Below are 16763 nucleotides of genomic sequence, written 5' to 3'. Positions count from 1 at the left end.
CTTAGAGCAACATTAAAATGACCGAGGTAATTCACATGCAGTGAATTATAACAGAGGGATATAAAGTACCCAAAAGAGACAAACGTCAGCCCAGGCAGGCAAGGCAAGCCAGATTTCATCGACATGTCTAATTCGTTAATTAAACTGAAGGGAAGAGTGTGTTTTTCCTATGGCTAGTTAGTCAGTTGAGGCATTGAGAAAGAGAATGGTGAGAGAACACATCTTTGCTCGTCCCCTCCAGGGACTACTGGGAAAAGAACATTAAGGTCTTACTGGCAAATTGAATGCAATAAACTGTCAGCCTAATTTCATTAAATATTCTAATCTTCATGCCGTTTGTTCTGATTCCAATGACAAAAAAAATCTCATAGTTATAATTACGTTTCCAATAAGAGATCTGCCTGTGGGACAAAAATTTTCTCATTTATCAACATGAACAACTTGGTTCCAGTATGTGTGATAGGACATGGCTACGACTCTTCACAGAAAGTCACTAAGTAGACATAGATGAAAAATTCCTAAGACCCGTTCATACAAGCAGACAAAGTATGAGTTGCCTTGGTGTTTTGGCAACATGAATTCCAAGGCCTGGAATAGCATCATGAGGCCCAAATGGAAAGACTTACTGATTAGAGAATTATTACCTTATGTGGTTATAAAAGTTGTTTTCTTGGGGGCTGGCCAAGTGGCGCAGCAGTTAAGTTTGCACGTTCCACTTCGGTGGCCCAGAGTTCACCGGTTCGGATCTCAGGTGTGGACATGGCACCTCTTGGCAAGCCACGCTGTGGTAGGCGTCTTACATATATAAAGTAGAGAAAGATGGGCACGGGTGTTAACTCAGGGCCAGTCTTCCTCGGCAAAAAGAGGAGGATTGGCAGCAGGTGTTAGTTCAGGGCTAATCTTCCTCAAAAAAAAAAAAAAGTAAAAGAGAAAAGTTGTTTTCTTGGTTGCTAACATGGTTAAGGACAGAGAGTTCCTTAGTTGTACATGCCACTAACCTGGCAAATATCTCACTCCACGTGGGCTACCAAGACTACACGCGTGCCTCTATAAGAAAATGGAAGGCAATGAGGCTTGCTATTTCAAGTGGCAGAAACAGCTGGTTGTCCATCAAAATGTGTACTCTCCCACCATTAGACAGATTTTCACTGGCAGGACAATTTACTGCCCAGGACTACACTTCCCAGCCTCCCTCACATTTAGATGTAATCATAAGACTAGTTATCATCAAATGGGATGCAAGCAGAAGTGTGTGTGTCACTTCCAGACTACAGCTTTTCACAAAGCTCTTCACCCTTCACTACACACTCTCCCTCTTCAGATACATGGATATCATTGACTATGAAGCCCTAGAGAACAATGAAACCACAAAATTGAGAAATCCGGCAACCCAGAACCGCTACATGGAAGAAAGCTGTTCACTGACCCCAAACAGCTGATACATGATACTGAGTGAAAAAGAAATGTATATTGCGTTTGAACTTTTATAAATTTGAGGGTTTATTTGTTACTGCAGCTGGAATTACCGTAACATACCATGTGCATACCCTCTGCACTGCTTAGTAGTATCTGAGAATAAACTTCTAAAAGCAACCTTGAGCTGAGAGCCAAGCTATCATTCTCTCACATCCTCACACCCGGATGAGGTTCTCTGATCTGACCTCAGCAAAATGAGAATTGTATTCTCCATAGTAGATTAATGGCTTGGCATTCCAGTTTTAGCATCAGTTTCTGTGAGATGGCTCAATGTAGGTTTCTCTTAAGCAATGGCCCTTCCCTCAGAGGGCTGACACGTTTGGATCTCTGAGGCTGGAAGGCTGCAGGACTCAGCCCTGGACTATTAGAAATTCTCCAATTGAAAGACCACTGTACAAAGCCTCTTGGAAGTGCTATTTCTCTCCTATGCATGTCTGGGAGGCAAGTACGTTTTCTTTGACACTTCCTTCATACTTTCAAGACTTTAAAGACAAGGAGAGGAGGGCGCAGCAGTCAAAAATCATAAATTATTATGACCAACCAAAAGTAAGCAAAGATTAAACCAAATGCACAGGAAATATACAAGCTGGTGTCTCTTTACCCCTCACTACTCACAGTTTTACTTGCAGACCAGAGGCATCAACATCATGGGGAAGCTGGTTAGAAAGGCTCAAGTTCAGTCTCCACCCAGACTTCAGAATCAGAGTTAACATTTTAACAAGATCCCCAGGTGACTTGTACACTCATTCAAGTTTGAGAATCACAGCTTTGGCCTTCCATCTCCTCTCCCACCCTCACTTCTTCCCCTTTTCCAAGATGAAGGACCTATGGATACATGTGTAATCAACCTACGGCCATTTTTGTTACCTGAGAAGCAGTTATTGGAGGAAGAGAAATGGGTCAGAAAACCTCCTCCTGCCTTTGGGAGGAGCCTAGAAATGGGTTCAAAGGATGAATTCCCAGCAACACTTTTTAACGTCCTCCTCACCAGTATACCCTAAAGCATTTCCTTTCTCCTGTTTCACCCAAATAGGCTGATCCAGTAAGTGAGCCCACTCCATGAAAGCCTGGCTTTCCACCAAGTGGGCAGCTGAGCCCCTCTTCCTTTTGTCACCAGAATCACTTATGCTTTCTGTTCATGCAAGTGTGGGAACTTACTGAGTTTAATCCCCTGGATTGAAAAATGAAAATAGCCACACACACAAAAAAAGTCATTAAATTTCAGAATAAAATAAATTTTATTTGTAAAGTATTCACTAAGAAAAACATTAAAATAAGTAAGTTCAGGAAATTTTACAGTTAGACGTTCCTCTAATCCCTTTATTATGACCTCCTGCTGCAGATCCCTAAGACAGCAAATACAGTGAAAGTATAGGGAAACCACTGCCTTTATACGTATCAGAGGAACGGCTATAATGAGAAGGGCATTTCACCTGAGAACCACTTCCGAGTCTCGCTTCATGGTTTTCTTTCTTCCTTTCTTCCTTCTTTCCTTCCTTTCTTTCTTTCTAAATTAAAAATATATCCTCGGGCATTTAAGGAAACGACTGTGTCCCAAGTAATTAAGTAAGATGACTAAAGATCTATTGCTTGTCAAATTCCAGATCTTTCAGAAACTTTAGTTTACACGTTACCAAAATCTATATTACTGGACTTGTTTTAAACTCGTTCCACTCTCTGAGAGTCCCTGATTTCCAAAGAACTAACAGACAAAGGTCATAATCTCCAGGATTTTCTCATCATTAAAATGAAATAGGCATCAGTGTCAATAGAAGCACTAACACCAGCATAATAGTTCAAAAAGTCTTCTTTTGAAACCTGGAGGGGACAAAAGGCAAGAGAAAAAAGAAGGAAATGATGTCAAAATATGTGAATCCTAGTAGAGCATTTTCTGTTCTCCCTGAAATATTTTCTATTGAGTTTGATTTGCCACTGGCAGTCAGGCTGGGTCAGGAGAGTGGGGGAGCCTGGGTTGCCTTTCCCCTCTGACGTGGCTTTCTGAGGTGAGGCATTTGCAGGCACCACCAAAGACCCACTTGCCCATTGGTGCTGCTCTAGAACATACTCTGTGCCATCATACTTGTGGCTCTTACTAACACTTTAGGGTGGAGAAGTTTAGAGCATAAATGAACAGACAAAAAAACTCTTTAGGGAAAGGTAGTCTAGACCAAACACATAGGTAGGGATAGAACTAGAAAATGGGGTACTTCCCAGGATCCTTGGGCATCCAGGAGTACATGATAGCTGGCATTCAATAGCAGAGTGCAGGGGACTAGCCATATGGGAGGTGCTAGAGGACAAACTCTCCCGGCTTCTCAGTTTGGCCAGGATGTGTGCTGGTGTTTGCTGGTGGGCCCTGTGCCTCCTATAATGGGCAATGAAGTTATGAGCAAAGATACAAACAGCAGGAGCCAACCCCTATGTTCCATCTCTCTCCTCCCGCTTAACCTCCCCTGTTCCTTAACACCAGCCCATAGAGTAACACTATTCTGCATAGTCCTGGAAGCACCACTCAGAGGCTGGGCATCTGGGAGTTTGGTTGGCCAGCTAGATGGCAGTCGTCCAGCCCTGAAGGAAAAGGAATATTAATGCCAAATTTTCAAACTCTCATTCTCAGCTGTCAAAATAATGGTTTTTATGGATAATTACATTTTTTTCTTTTAAAAGCACAAGAGAATACAATCTGAACAGGGTCTTATCACCTTCAAAGAAGAAATTTCATCACCTGCAACTGAAACATCACACAGGGAACATCTTTAAGTGACTGAAAAGCACTGAGGAAGTAAACTTTTAAGGAAGCAGGCTGTGTCACATGTTAGCTAAGAAGAAGAAACATATTTTGGAAACGCCTTTTAAAACTGAAAAGCAAAAGCTAGATAAACTCTTTTGTTACAAGAGTAGCTGATGTTTCAAGCTTTAAATTGAAGAAATTCTATTAAATCTGAACCTCGTTAATGGCAAGGCACCATCTGATAATGTGACAAAATGACAGGGTTAGTATTGTAGATTAAACCATATCTAACCTTGTAGCTCAATAAATTGTTGATTTCTGTTCCTTGAAATGATATACTCACTATTGCCATTAAGACAAGTTCTGGCTTTCAATGCATATAAAACTGACCACTAAAGTATGTATAGGTAAACCAAAGTATGTATAATATTAAACAAAATATATATATATATATTTTGAGGAAGATTAGCCCTAAGCTACCATCTGCCACCAATCCTCCTCTTTTTGCTGAGGAAGACTGGCCCTGAGCTAACATTTGTGCCCATCTTCCTCTACTTTGTATGTAGGACGTCTGCCACAGCATGGCTTGACAAGTGGTGCACAGGTCTGCCCCCGGAATCGAAACTGGCAAACCCCAGGCTGCTGAAGCGGAACGTATGAACTTAACCTCTGCACCACTGGGCTGGCCTCTAAACAAAACATTTTTAAACTTATATCATAAATATCATGGAAATTCTGCTTTATAAAGCATTGTTTTTGATCTTCAATTTCTATTAAAAAATGCTATCAAGATAAGATTTACACGTAGGAACACTTCACTATCTAGAAGATAGCTTGCGTTACAGTTATGCAAATAAAGGATTGTCAACTAACAACTGGCCTGAGACTGTTTTAAAAAATACCTGGGAACTTTTTATGACTAGCATACTGATTACATTTATATGCCAATAGATATCGCCAAGTATCTAGAAACATATATGAATATAGGCAGACACAGCCCTTATCATCTTCTTAACATCACTGCCTTGCTTAGCAACACTTTTGTTTAGTGTAGATGAAACAAAAGTAAATTTTCACTCACACTCTATCTAAATGAGCCCAATTAGTGGAGCCTGAGTTAATGGGAACTTAGTATACTCACTTTGCAGCTTAAAAGATAATCTTAAGTAACCGGAAGTTGAATGATATTGCTAAATGAGATTTTAGTATGAAGAAGTATGAAATGTGTGGAAGAGTATTTTATTTCCTAGTTTCCTTGAAGACTGAAGGAATGATCTGGGTTTCCTAAGGTAGTGGCTGACATTTGATAGTAGCCTGCATCTGGGTAGCACTTTATCCCCTCAGAGTGGAAGCCCTCAGGGGCTCACTATAACCCTGGAGGGAGGAAGTCACTCTGCCATCTGCCATTTTCTCTCAATTGCAGGTCCCCATCCTGTTCTAAGGCTCTCTGGGAGCACTGATTGCCATCAGTTCCGCATGTGCCCTGAACGTTTCCAGGAGACCAGCAACTCAGACCTTTCAAGTTTAAGATCAAGATGTTCCCAAAATAAATACCAGTCCCTGAGTGCCGAGAACTAAGGTCAGTCAAGAAAAAGTTACTCAGGTCTTTGCTGGCAGGATTACAAACTACATACTCAGATCTTGCTTCAAACTTCAGGCACTTGAGCTCTGAGTCACAGGGTCCCTCGTAAATTTATTACAAGGTCTAGAGCAGAATGAAATTGGAGAAGAATGATAGTTATATGGGCAGTGTTCCGTAAAGCTGGGCATGACCTTTTGCCCATTTGGGCTGTTTGACACAGTTCCAGTGTTGGAAGCAGCACTGGGAACCAGAAACCCACAGTGTTTACAAGAACTTTGGTGAAACAGAAATTGTATCAACAGTGTTCAACAGCTGTTAGGATTTCTATAATACTGCAGAGAAATAATAAATAGATAAATTCTGCTTATGAAGCATAAGGAGAAGATTCTAGAACACAAGGAAATAGGCCATTAGGTTTTGAGATTTTCTTTCCCTGACATAATATACCTTTCTGGTAATTGCAAGGCCCATCCTCAAAACCTCAGCTACGGGTTGGTTGCTCATATTTTCAGTAGGTGTCTCTCCTGAAGAGCACCTTCCCCTCTATCTGGCTGAGGGAAAATACTGGCTTTGGCAAAGCAGGTGTGAGAATGAAACAAGAAGGTCGTGCTATTCTCAGAGAGGAAGAGCTGCCTCACCACAGCCTCTCACCGCACCAACTGAGGTAGCAGAAAGAACTCTTCTCACACAGCGTGTTCTCAGAACCCCCATCAATCATTTGTTTATGTTTCTTTCAACAGATTTCACCCGTCATCTGTTTCAAAACACTTAATTTCAGGGGATTAACTTAGTGGGGTTTTTAAAATTACAATAAAAGTCCTAGCTGTCTCTATTAAGGTTATGTAGTTTTCATATGAGCAACTTGGAGGAGTAAAACCATGCTTAGAAACATTGGCTTTCAAAAAGATCAGTTACACGAAAATAACATTATATGGCAATCTATCAGACCCTTGGCACCTGTGTTTTTCCTTGAATCATAAGCATTTTTAAAATTTAAAATGCTGATTTATTCAACAAGCTCTTAGTTTAAAACAACAGCCTATAATTTCCAAGAAAGCGGGTTGGTTGACTAATCTGGACCATTGGAAGTTGTGAGGTTTTTCATTCTGTTCCCCAAAGAGATATGCACAAATCCAAAAAGGTACACTAAGCAGAGAATGGCAGTAGGATTTCATGACGGAGGAGTAGAAGGGCACCCACACACCACCCAAGAATTCATTTGGTTAATTTAATCTCCACTTGACTAAACATCAGCAGAACAGATTGCATCAAGATTACTTGATGACGGTGGAATCGTTACCTACTTGTGGCTCACTGAGGCAATCCACAATGGCCAAGAGAAGTGAAGGCCCAAAACAATGATCTGCCTCCAAGAATAGAAGGAGATTTTCCTTCAGTTGTCTTGATAGATTGTCTACATGCATCAAATTTACTACACAGTTTCCCAATACACTGCAGTAGGAAAGGCTGCAACCGTCCTGGCTTCAGAAGCTGCAGGAACTCAGAGGGGAGGTCAGTGCCCACGTTCTCCCTCCTTTCTGATCTCTTCCACTGAGGCCTGTTAGTTTGGTTTGAAAGCTAGTGGTTTTGTTTGCATTTATTCTAGCTCATTGCTCTCCCCCCACAACCTAGAATAGAACATGGCACATAGCAGCAGCTCAATAAATATTTAATGAAGGGATGTATTTTCAAACTAAAACCATGATGAGTGCAAAGCCAACCTGCAGCCTACTTGGAGGGGGCCCAGCTCTGCCTTAGAAGCTGCTGTTAGGATGTAAAATGTGACTCCACGCCTGCCACCAAACCACAAAGAGCCATACATGTCCTCCAGAGTGCCATTTGGGTCTGGGAAGAAATCCTGTTAAAGTCTGAATGTCTGCGAAAATCAGCCCTGAAGACCGGCTGGAGGAATTCTGCCTCAGTCTACAACGCAACTCTCGTGCATCTTGGATTTCTCATTTGCACTCTGAATGGAATTCAAGCAGGATGCGATCCAGCTCCTGACAGCCGCCGTGGCAGGGTCTCCTCTGCTCTTGCCTAGGTTTGCGTTTAGGGGAGTTAGAACCCAGATGTAGTGCAGGTATTGGTGGCTTGTTCTGATTAATCCTGATTCTCAGAATTTCTACACATGTTGCTCCTGTTTCATAAAAAAGCTGTTAGTTTTATCCTCTTTTCATTGGCTTATTTATTTATTTACTTCCTATGTAGGTTCCTGGCCCCAGAAGTAAAGGACTCCCAAGGGTTATTTTAGAAACTTCTTATTGTGTTTTATCTCCTGACCCAAGTGCTTACTTTTTAAGCTCAAATGGAGTAACGTTTAAATTGTGAAAGTTAAATAAACAGAAAATATATCCAGAACAGTATTAGCAAATGGGTTTTAATAAATGACCATTCACTGTTCCTTCCACTGGTACTAGAAGGAGTAAAGGTGATAATGAGGGAATCCAGGGTAGACCAGAAATCCCAGATAAGATTCAGAATAGGAGAGGCGTGACTCTTGACCATCAGGTTCTCAGGAGATCTTGTTTATGGAGGGCGAGGGGGCTGTGGTGGAATCCTCACTTGTGGCCCAGAACTTAACCTTCTAGAACGGAGGTAACTAAATGTGACCAAATACACTGTGAGGCACAGGTTATCTGAAATCTGATAGCTGCGCCCCAATTAGACAGGAAGCAACGTACAACTGGGGAAGATGAAGCTGATAGCTGCAACCCAGTCCTTGTTCAGAATCACATGCTAACTCCATGGCCCCAGTTAAGCAGAGGCATGAGTTGTCCCAGAATCAAAGACACAATCTATCCAGAGCAGTAGGCTTGAAACCCACCATGCCCAAGAAACTGGGACCTCTCCTTAGCCACAATCTACCAGGTGCAAGCTGCAGAAAACATGGATATTTTTTCTATACATTGCTTTATAATTTCTCCTGGCTTTCTATGTCATTTCTACATATTTCTTCATATCACTTGGCATCTTTTGGCCTGCCAACTTCTATATAAGCCTAGATAATAAATCCAATGGAAAACTAGATTTGCATAGTTAATTTCCAAAAAAGGTTGGTGGCCCATGATATGGGGATGCTCCCATCCTCAAGAAAAAGGTCCCTTTCCCAGCCTGTCACCAGAGTGAGAGATTAGCTCCTCAACAACAAACAAAGGAAGGTGTCCTCTTTAATGATTGCCATAATTCTCATCTGGAAACACCTGTTTTCACAGTTTTTAAATCAATGTATATCCTGATCTCACCTTCCAAGTCTGTGAAATAAAAAGCAAACAAGTGAATGAGTAGAACATACGTCAAGTGTGTTCAAGCCCAAATCCAGAGCCACTTAAACATATAAGATCTTAAAAGGGACTATTACTCCAATCTATGTCCCCAAACCAGGGGGTGAGTGCAGCCAGGGACAGAGGTGGCAAAAATGACTGTCCCTGAGCAACAAAGCAGAGTGGTCACTACCTCCAGCACCATAGTCAGAGGGCAAGTCACTGTGTTTTTATCTCTAGCCCAGACACAGAAAACACCAGGGGAGAGTGGTAGTTTCAACATCTATTTTCCAGCAGCTGGGGCTGCCTTTGCTTAGAGTCACATATCAACAGGGGAGAGTCACATATCAACAACATGAAACTAAAGCTTGGAGATGAGAGGAGAACGCTTTGAGCCGTGAAATGTCACGATGGAAAATCTGGGGCCGGCCCCGTGGCCCAGTGGTTAAGTTTGCACACTCTGCTTCAGTGGCCTAGGGTTCACCACTTCTGATCCTGGGTATGGACCCTATGCACTGCTCATAAGGCTTTGCTGTGGCAGCATCCCATATGGAGGAAATAGAATGACTTGCAGCCAGGATATACAACTGTGTTCTGGGGCTTTGAGGAGGAATAAACAAAAGAGGAAGACTGGCAACAGATGTTAGCTCAGGGCCGATCTTGCTAAAAAAAGAAAAAGATGGAAAATCTGCTTTGGAGTGCACCTGTGATCCTGGTCTACTTCACCCCCGACTTCCTTGTGCTGGTGGGAACCTCAACATGATTGGCCAATGGCAGGGAGAGGAGAGATGAACAGTCCACCAGGCAAAGGTTTACTGAGATGCTCTGCCCACTCACAGGGCAAGAGGTCCCACATAAAATCTGAGAGCACACCTCAGCCTCAAACTTTAATCACAGGAATGGTCCTGGCTTTGCCGCTCAAGGAGATGGCTCCAGTCTCACACCAGCCTTTAAAATGGCCCCCAAATTTTCATTTTAAGCAAATTTGTCAAACGAAGACTTCCCCAAAACACAGTCAGAGAAACTCAAGCTACAGTTAGGGAAATTGAGGCTAGCAGGTGGTCTCCTTCTGGTCCCCAAATTGGGGCTGAAGCACTTAAAGATTTACAGTCAGTGATAAAAACAGATAAATTTTCCCAACTAGAAATGGACCATCTAAAGGGAGGTGGAGAAAGAATGAGCGCATGGGTGGGGATTCTAATTAAAATACTCAAATTTTATTAATGGCCAAGGAAGACATCTAATGTTTATTAGACATCTGCATATATCAGCCCGGCTTTAGGAGCTTTATAGATCCTATTTTAATTAATGCCTATTTTATAGCTAAGGAACAGCCTCAGCAGAGTTCAGTTACAATTAACTGTTCAGTGTCTCTATTTCTGGCCTAGAAAATGCAGTGCGTGTTGACATGGAAGAAACACTGGGATGAACATGAACTCAGATGCAATCCTGGTTTTGAGCTGATATTTAATCATTTGGAGCCACATGGCTATCTCCAAGGCCCTGGTCACCAGGTCATACATTTAGAGCTTCCAGGCGGTTCTCATCATGACGATGAAATATACATCAGTGTCAATGGACGCGCTCACTCCTGCGTAGTAGTTCATAAACTCCTCTGGGGTCACCTGCAGCGGAAAAGTTAGAAACAAAAACGAAACTTTGCTTCTCACCATTTCAATGGAGGCCCATCTCCCGTACCTGTAAAGGGAGGGGAAATTTCAATCAAGAAGGCTGAGCAACAGATCTAAAACAAGAGAAAAAGTGAAGTTAAGGATGGCTGTGAGGGGTCGCATGGGGAAGAGAGGAAGAAAGCCTTGAAAATTTCCAAACCAACCTAAATGGAAAGTGAGATACAGGTTCTCGTCTTTCTTTAAGAGCAGGAGCCCATCTGTTGAGATAAGTGAGACTGAAACTTAGAATAAGAAACGAGTGCTCTTTAACTGTAATTAATACTGTTTTTCTGTGAAATGTCAGAAACAACATCTCGTCCTCATGTCAGGAAAAGTAATGTTTTACCTTTGAAAAAATGGACTTCTGTCTTGTGGGTAAGGAAACAGATTTCTAGTTAAATACTCCTCCGCTTCACGCTTTTTAAGATACAAATTACTCATTCAAGGCTCAGAGTGAGTGAAAAAAGATGCCCTCTGCTCCATGCCTCTCCCTCACCCTGGAATCTCTCTCCCTTCTATGCCTGTAACTGTCTTTTTGGAAGAACAACTCACATGTTTAGCTAGGGTAGGATTTTATATTACTTTCCTTTTTGAAAGAAGAAAAAACAGTTCTCAGTCTTATTTTTTAACAGGTGTAGGTGATATGTACACTCCAATTCAAGCATATTGGCTGATGTGATTAGTGGATTCATGGAAAGAATTGTTCTCTCGTTTGATGTCTATGGCCAGTCAATGGATCCCAAAGGATAACTCTATTTATATGGGACACAATAATGATGGTTGTTTTGGAAATTTATTCTTTTCTAGTTAGCCCTCAATTTTCAGTGTCATGAGGGATTAAAAACACCACAAAAAGTGAAATCTGTAAATAATTCAAAACCCCTTCCTAGTCTATAACAGCAAACTCCTCTCCCACCGAGTGCCTACGTATCTTTTTTAAGAATCATAGGAGCTGATTGGCCCACTTACCTTTTTGCTGAAACTATAAGCGAAAAGAGAAAAAAGTCACAGGGTCCACAGTTCTCTCCTACACCTAACCCTGCCCCTCAACAAAATAGTAAAAATCAGTAGGAAGAAAGACATTGGACTGAGCTAATAGCTGAGCTGTGCTTATCAGTGATCTGGAAGTAGAAAGAAATCATCTATGAGCACAGCTTCTACTAAAATTAGATCACCATTAATGTCCTCCCTTCTTGAATGTCTTTATTTCTGTCCTCCTCTGCATTCCCAGTTATCCAGCGTTAAACCCCATCTGGAAGTCAGACTACATACAACCAGATGTCGGAGCTGCTACCTTTGTCCATTTCAGAAAAAGCCATCAGTTATTCTTCGTGCAGTGTCTGTTTATTTCCTGAGACTCAACGTATACTGGGAATGGCCTGAAGTACAAATTCTATGACTTCCCCCATAAGTTTGCCCTCATCATAGTAAATTACTATCAGTACTAATTATTGCTACTTAATTATTTTGTTTGACATTAGAAAAAATGAGAGAATGGACACCTCTTCTTTGGGCAGGGCTCTTGGCTAGACCACCCTTAGTTGACAGGGTATATATTACATCCTGGAGAAGGTCCTGGCTAGGGTCGATGGAAATGTCTGAGTCACGAGACAGAGTACAGTCCCTTTTTCTCAGCTCCAGACTGACTAGAAAATCAAAAAATAAGTTTAGGTTATCTATATACACTTAGTAATATACTTAAAATATTTTGAATTATTTAAAAATTTCTATATGGGATAGATGAGGCAACATGACTCATATCCTCTCAAAGGTTAACCTAGTTCTAAGAGATTTTTAAAAAATATTTGTAACTATAAAATAATATATACACACGAAAACCTCAAAACCTAGATATTAAAAACATAGGAAGTGAAAGTCTCACCCCATTAGGGTCGGGTTTAGGGATAGGATCAAGTGAGGAAAGTCTGCTTCACACATGACTTGGTTGCTTTCCTACCTCCATCCAACGGGCTTCTGGCACATAGGCTGACGGGAGAGCAGATTGTGGGGACAAGACCTATGATAAATTCCATGACAGCTGCAAACCCCAGTAACCTGTATGACTACTTGAGAGCTTAGCCTGGATTCTTGAAGATCCCAGATTTGAGCATAGTCCTTGGCTAGGGAGCATTCTAACTTTCTGACAGCATTCTAAATTCTTCTTACTTGGATATCAACTATATTTTTTAGCCATAAATGAGCACATTGGCTTCAAGTGTAGCTATGCTTCACCATAAGAAATCTAATTGTGCAAAACGGCTCAATTTGGATAAGATAAGTTAGGGGTTAAGATTCTCTTTATAATTGAATTTACCATGGAGTTTCCTTACATCAACCGTTTCTTGTGCATTTAAAATATGATTTAGCATACAAAAGTTTGAATCACATATCACTTTTTGGAAACATTTTCATTGTGTCTGTTAAATGAGTTATCCTTGTGAAGGTCTTAGCACAATGCCGAGTACACAGTAAGTGCTCAACTAATGTTGCCCAGATCCATAATGAAGCTAACGGAAGTTCATGTACATATTATGTTTAGTAATCAAAAATGGGCACTTCTTAATCGATCAGAGTCAAGAATCTCAAATATGAACGTGATTTAGAGTCATCTGGGGCACTTATTAAAACTGTAAATCCTTGAGTTCCACCAAAAAAAAAAAATGGATTCTGTAGTTCTGTGGTGCAGCCAGCCGTCTGCATTATTAGCCTATACCTTAGATGGTGCTCATGCACAGTCAGAGTTGGGTATTAATACATGGTCCATGGTATTAAGGTGACATCAGATGTTGTAACTGCTAAAAACCCTAACATTTATGAGTATTTGAGAAGTTAATGTGGCTTGTGAAGATGAATGCGAAAGAGGACGGGGTGGGAACTTTAAACCAGCTGAATCACAGCTACTGGCTCCCTTGACTCGGGTTAGAGAAAAGGACAGCTGAGGTTTCCCCTGGTGACGAGGAGGAACCACCTGCAGAAAGGAGGCAAACACACCCTGGGATCCCATGAAGAGTTGGGCTAATTTGGGGAAACGGCAGTTGACTATTTTTCCACTGCCATCTCAGAGATCAAAGGCCAGCAATATTGGAAGAAAACATACGGTTTCGTTATTTCTGTCCCTAAGCATTTGGCTGCCCTACAGAATCTAGACCTTTTTTTATCCACCTCTGCAATCCCTTCAGTCTAAAATGGAGGGTATATCTCTGTCCCTGGCAGGAAGATGTCAGCAGAAAGGAAAGAAAGGTCCCCTTCCTATCCTCTTCACCATTGCTAACAGGACTCACCTTGAAGTCTCATGGAAAAGGCTGGCGGGAATTCCCTTTGGAAAGAGAAGGCTTATTTCTTTTCCTGTCACCACCATCTCTTCTTCCCACCCACTGTCCCACTAATCCTTCCTGTGTGACAAAGGGGTTAGGACAACCTTCCTCAGGGTCTGCTGCTGCCGACTGTCAATCAAGGAGAGAATTCCCTTCCCCATCACCACAGCCTTCAGGACATCTGAGATCAGAACCAATCCTGGGTTAAAACTTCCATTTACAGCTGTTTGGTAAAAGACAGAGGACAATTTCATCTCAGCCTGGAAACAGTAATGGAGATGTAATTCCTTATCCTACCGAGCTATACATTTGTAACTTAAAGATGACAGTTAATGGAGATGGAACGGCTGCTTTTGTTTTTAAGTTCACTGTAGTTTAGCAATGCAAGTTAACCTCAAAGTCTACTAAAGATTAAATCAGAGTAAATTCTGTTCTCTGGTATTCCCTTTACTGAAAGCTTCCCTTAAATGGCATTTCCACATAGCAAAGTGTTATGAGAAATGATGTGTATAACGATGTCTCTAAAAGACACTGCAATATTCTGAAATGCCTTGTGAACCACATTCCAAAAAATTGAATTATGGTCTCATTTTGAAGTTAAATGTGTTTTACTATAGTCTAGTTCTCTGGAATGTAGCTAGCCATGTATGGTAAATATGGCAACTGTGAAATGGAATGTTTAATCAAAATACTGCATCCTCTAAATGATGGGTATTGAGCCTGATGTGGATCTCCTACCAACATATGTGGGCACACAAACACTTTTTTACTACATTAGTTCTCAACTTTCCAGATGGTCCCTAAGGAAATATTTTACTTCTCTTCTCTTCTCTTCTCTGTTTATAACAAATATGGTAGAAGTACTTTTTAAGGCCTTGAACCCATTTACAATTACAAATTGGATAGAAGAAATGTCGCATATATTAAGCTCTTTTACTTACCAATCCATCTTTGTCATAGGGAGAATCAAAATTATCCAGAAATTTCCTGAATACTTGTTCCTCCGTCCATTCTCCATTTTGGTACTTTGGATGGTGTTTTGCATTGTACACCTCACGAAGGTCTTCAATTGTTATGACGCCATCTCCAGTTTTGTCTAACTTCCTAAAAGCTTGCATAATTACCTCTTTTCTGGCTCTGGACATTGGAGGCTAGACAAATAGAAAAAACACATACACAGATGTGCATGAGCAAATGAGCTCTTTTGGTACCATACGTGATGAAATATCTTATTCCTCTCAGTGATATGAAATTGTTTGTGTGCTGCTAAACGATATGAATTATGATTGCTCTAAAACGTCTCTAAACCTGTTCTCAATCTCCTGCCCATCACCTCCACAGTGTACTAACAACTTCTGAAAACGAAACCTCAAAATAGCCAACCAAAACCATGTGAAAGCCAAACACGGCATATACACTGATTCATGGGGCCACTTACTCTTAATGTGAGAAGAAATTCGTTGAAGTCTATTGTTCCATTTCCATCCTTATCAAACCTCCGGAAAAGCTCTTCTGCCTCTTCCTTTTCCATGACCACAGCATAATCGTTCAACCCTTTCACAAATTCTTTAAAATCAAGGGTTCGGTTGTTATTGTCATCCATAATTCGAAACACTCTGAAGAAAATACACACACACGAGAAAAGAAAAAAAAACCCACAAAGAACAAGGTATTAGCATAAAGAATTAAAAAAAGAAAACCACTCTCAAAGTTTTTCAAAGTAAAATATAGAAGTCTTAGATTCTTCCCTGTACTCTCCTTCCAAAATTGGAGGGCCCCTTCCCAGCTTCTTGTAAAAGAAAACAAACCTTTAAAAGAAAACAACCGAGGGGTTGGCCCGGTGGTGCAGCGGTTAAGCGCGCGAGTTCTGCTTCTCAGCGGCCCGGGGTTCGCCAGTTCAGATCCCGGGTGCGGACATGGCACCGCTTGTCAAGCCATGCTGTGGCAGGTGTCCCACATATAAAGTAGAGGAAGATGGGCACGGATGTTAGCTCAGGGCCAGGCTTCCTCAGCAAAAAGAGGAAGATTGGCAGTAGTTACCTCAGGGCTAATCTTCCTCAAAAAAAAAAAACACCATACATGAACTGTATGATTCTCAGTATATAACATTCCCCAAAAGGCAACTCTATAGAGACAATAAAAAGACGAGGGGAAGGGAAGGGAGAACAGGTGAAGCACAGGGGATTCTTAGGACAATGAAACTGTTCTGCGCAATGCTATCATGATGGCTACACGACATTATGCATTTGCTAAAGCCCATGGAAATTTAGAGTACGAAGAGTGAAGCTTAACATATATAAATTTTTTAAAAAACTAGTTAGGAGGTCAGGGGACCCCAGGAAGGAATGCAGACTGTGACAAGAGAGTCTACCTGTATTATAAAAATTTAAAACAACCTCACAGAAGGGAAGGGGAAATGTGAAGGTACTGACTTACGTAACTTTGGAAATAAGCAGAGTCTGTAAGATTAAAGGCAAAAGAAACTGCACACAAGCACTGAACTCTAGTTAATAAAGATATTTCCCACAGAGAGATGAGTCAGCAATTCTGATATTGCTATACATGTATATTGGAATTGAACAATTATATCAATTATATTGAACAATTATATCAATTATAGTTGATATTATAAATTCACATTTAGCTTAATATAGAAAATATTTATAGATATGTATATATACACAGGTTAATATACACACATATACTTCCTTGTTCCGTCAGCTAAGAAGA

General features: G+C 41.0%; 1 protein-coding gene across 7 annotated transcripts in view; it reads right to left on the bottom strand.

Annotated features, from left to right (window-relative positions):
* Positions 1 to 2736: 2736 nt before the first annotated feature.
* CAPSL (calcyphosine like) overlaps positions 2737 to 16763 on the bottom strand; it is a 47784-nt gene continuing 33757 nt past the window's right edge. For 4 of the 7 annotated variants that reach the window (XM_046670966.1, XM_046670967.1, XM_046670970.1 and 1 more), the window contains 3 exons: positions 15472 to 15649; positions 14975 to 15184; positions 4851 to 10674 (listed from right to left, as the gene is read on the bottom strand). In XM_046670966.1, coding sequence (XP_046526922.1) covers positions 10573 to 10674; positions 14975 to 15184; positions 15472 to 15649 — 490 coding nt within the window. In that variant the 3' untranslated portion in view covers positions 4851 to 10572. Of the gene's footprint in view, positions 3295 to 4850; positions 10675 to 10719; positions 10748 to 13490; positions 14257 to 14974; positions 15185 to 15471; positions 15650 to 16763 lie in introns of those variants that run through there. The other 3 variants (XM_046670972.1, XM_046670968.1, XM_046670973.1) reach the window with 3 other exon arrangements.

Source organism: Equus quagga, chromosome 9 (assembly GCF_021613505.1).
Source record: "Equus quagga isolate Etosha38 chromosome 9, UCLA_HA_Equagga_1.0, whole genome shotgun sequence".
NCBI lineage: Eukaryota > Metazoa > Chordata > Mammalia > Perissodactyla > Equidae > Equus > Equus quagga.
This window is presented reverse-complemented; position numbering and strand designations above follow the sequence as displayed.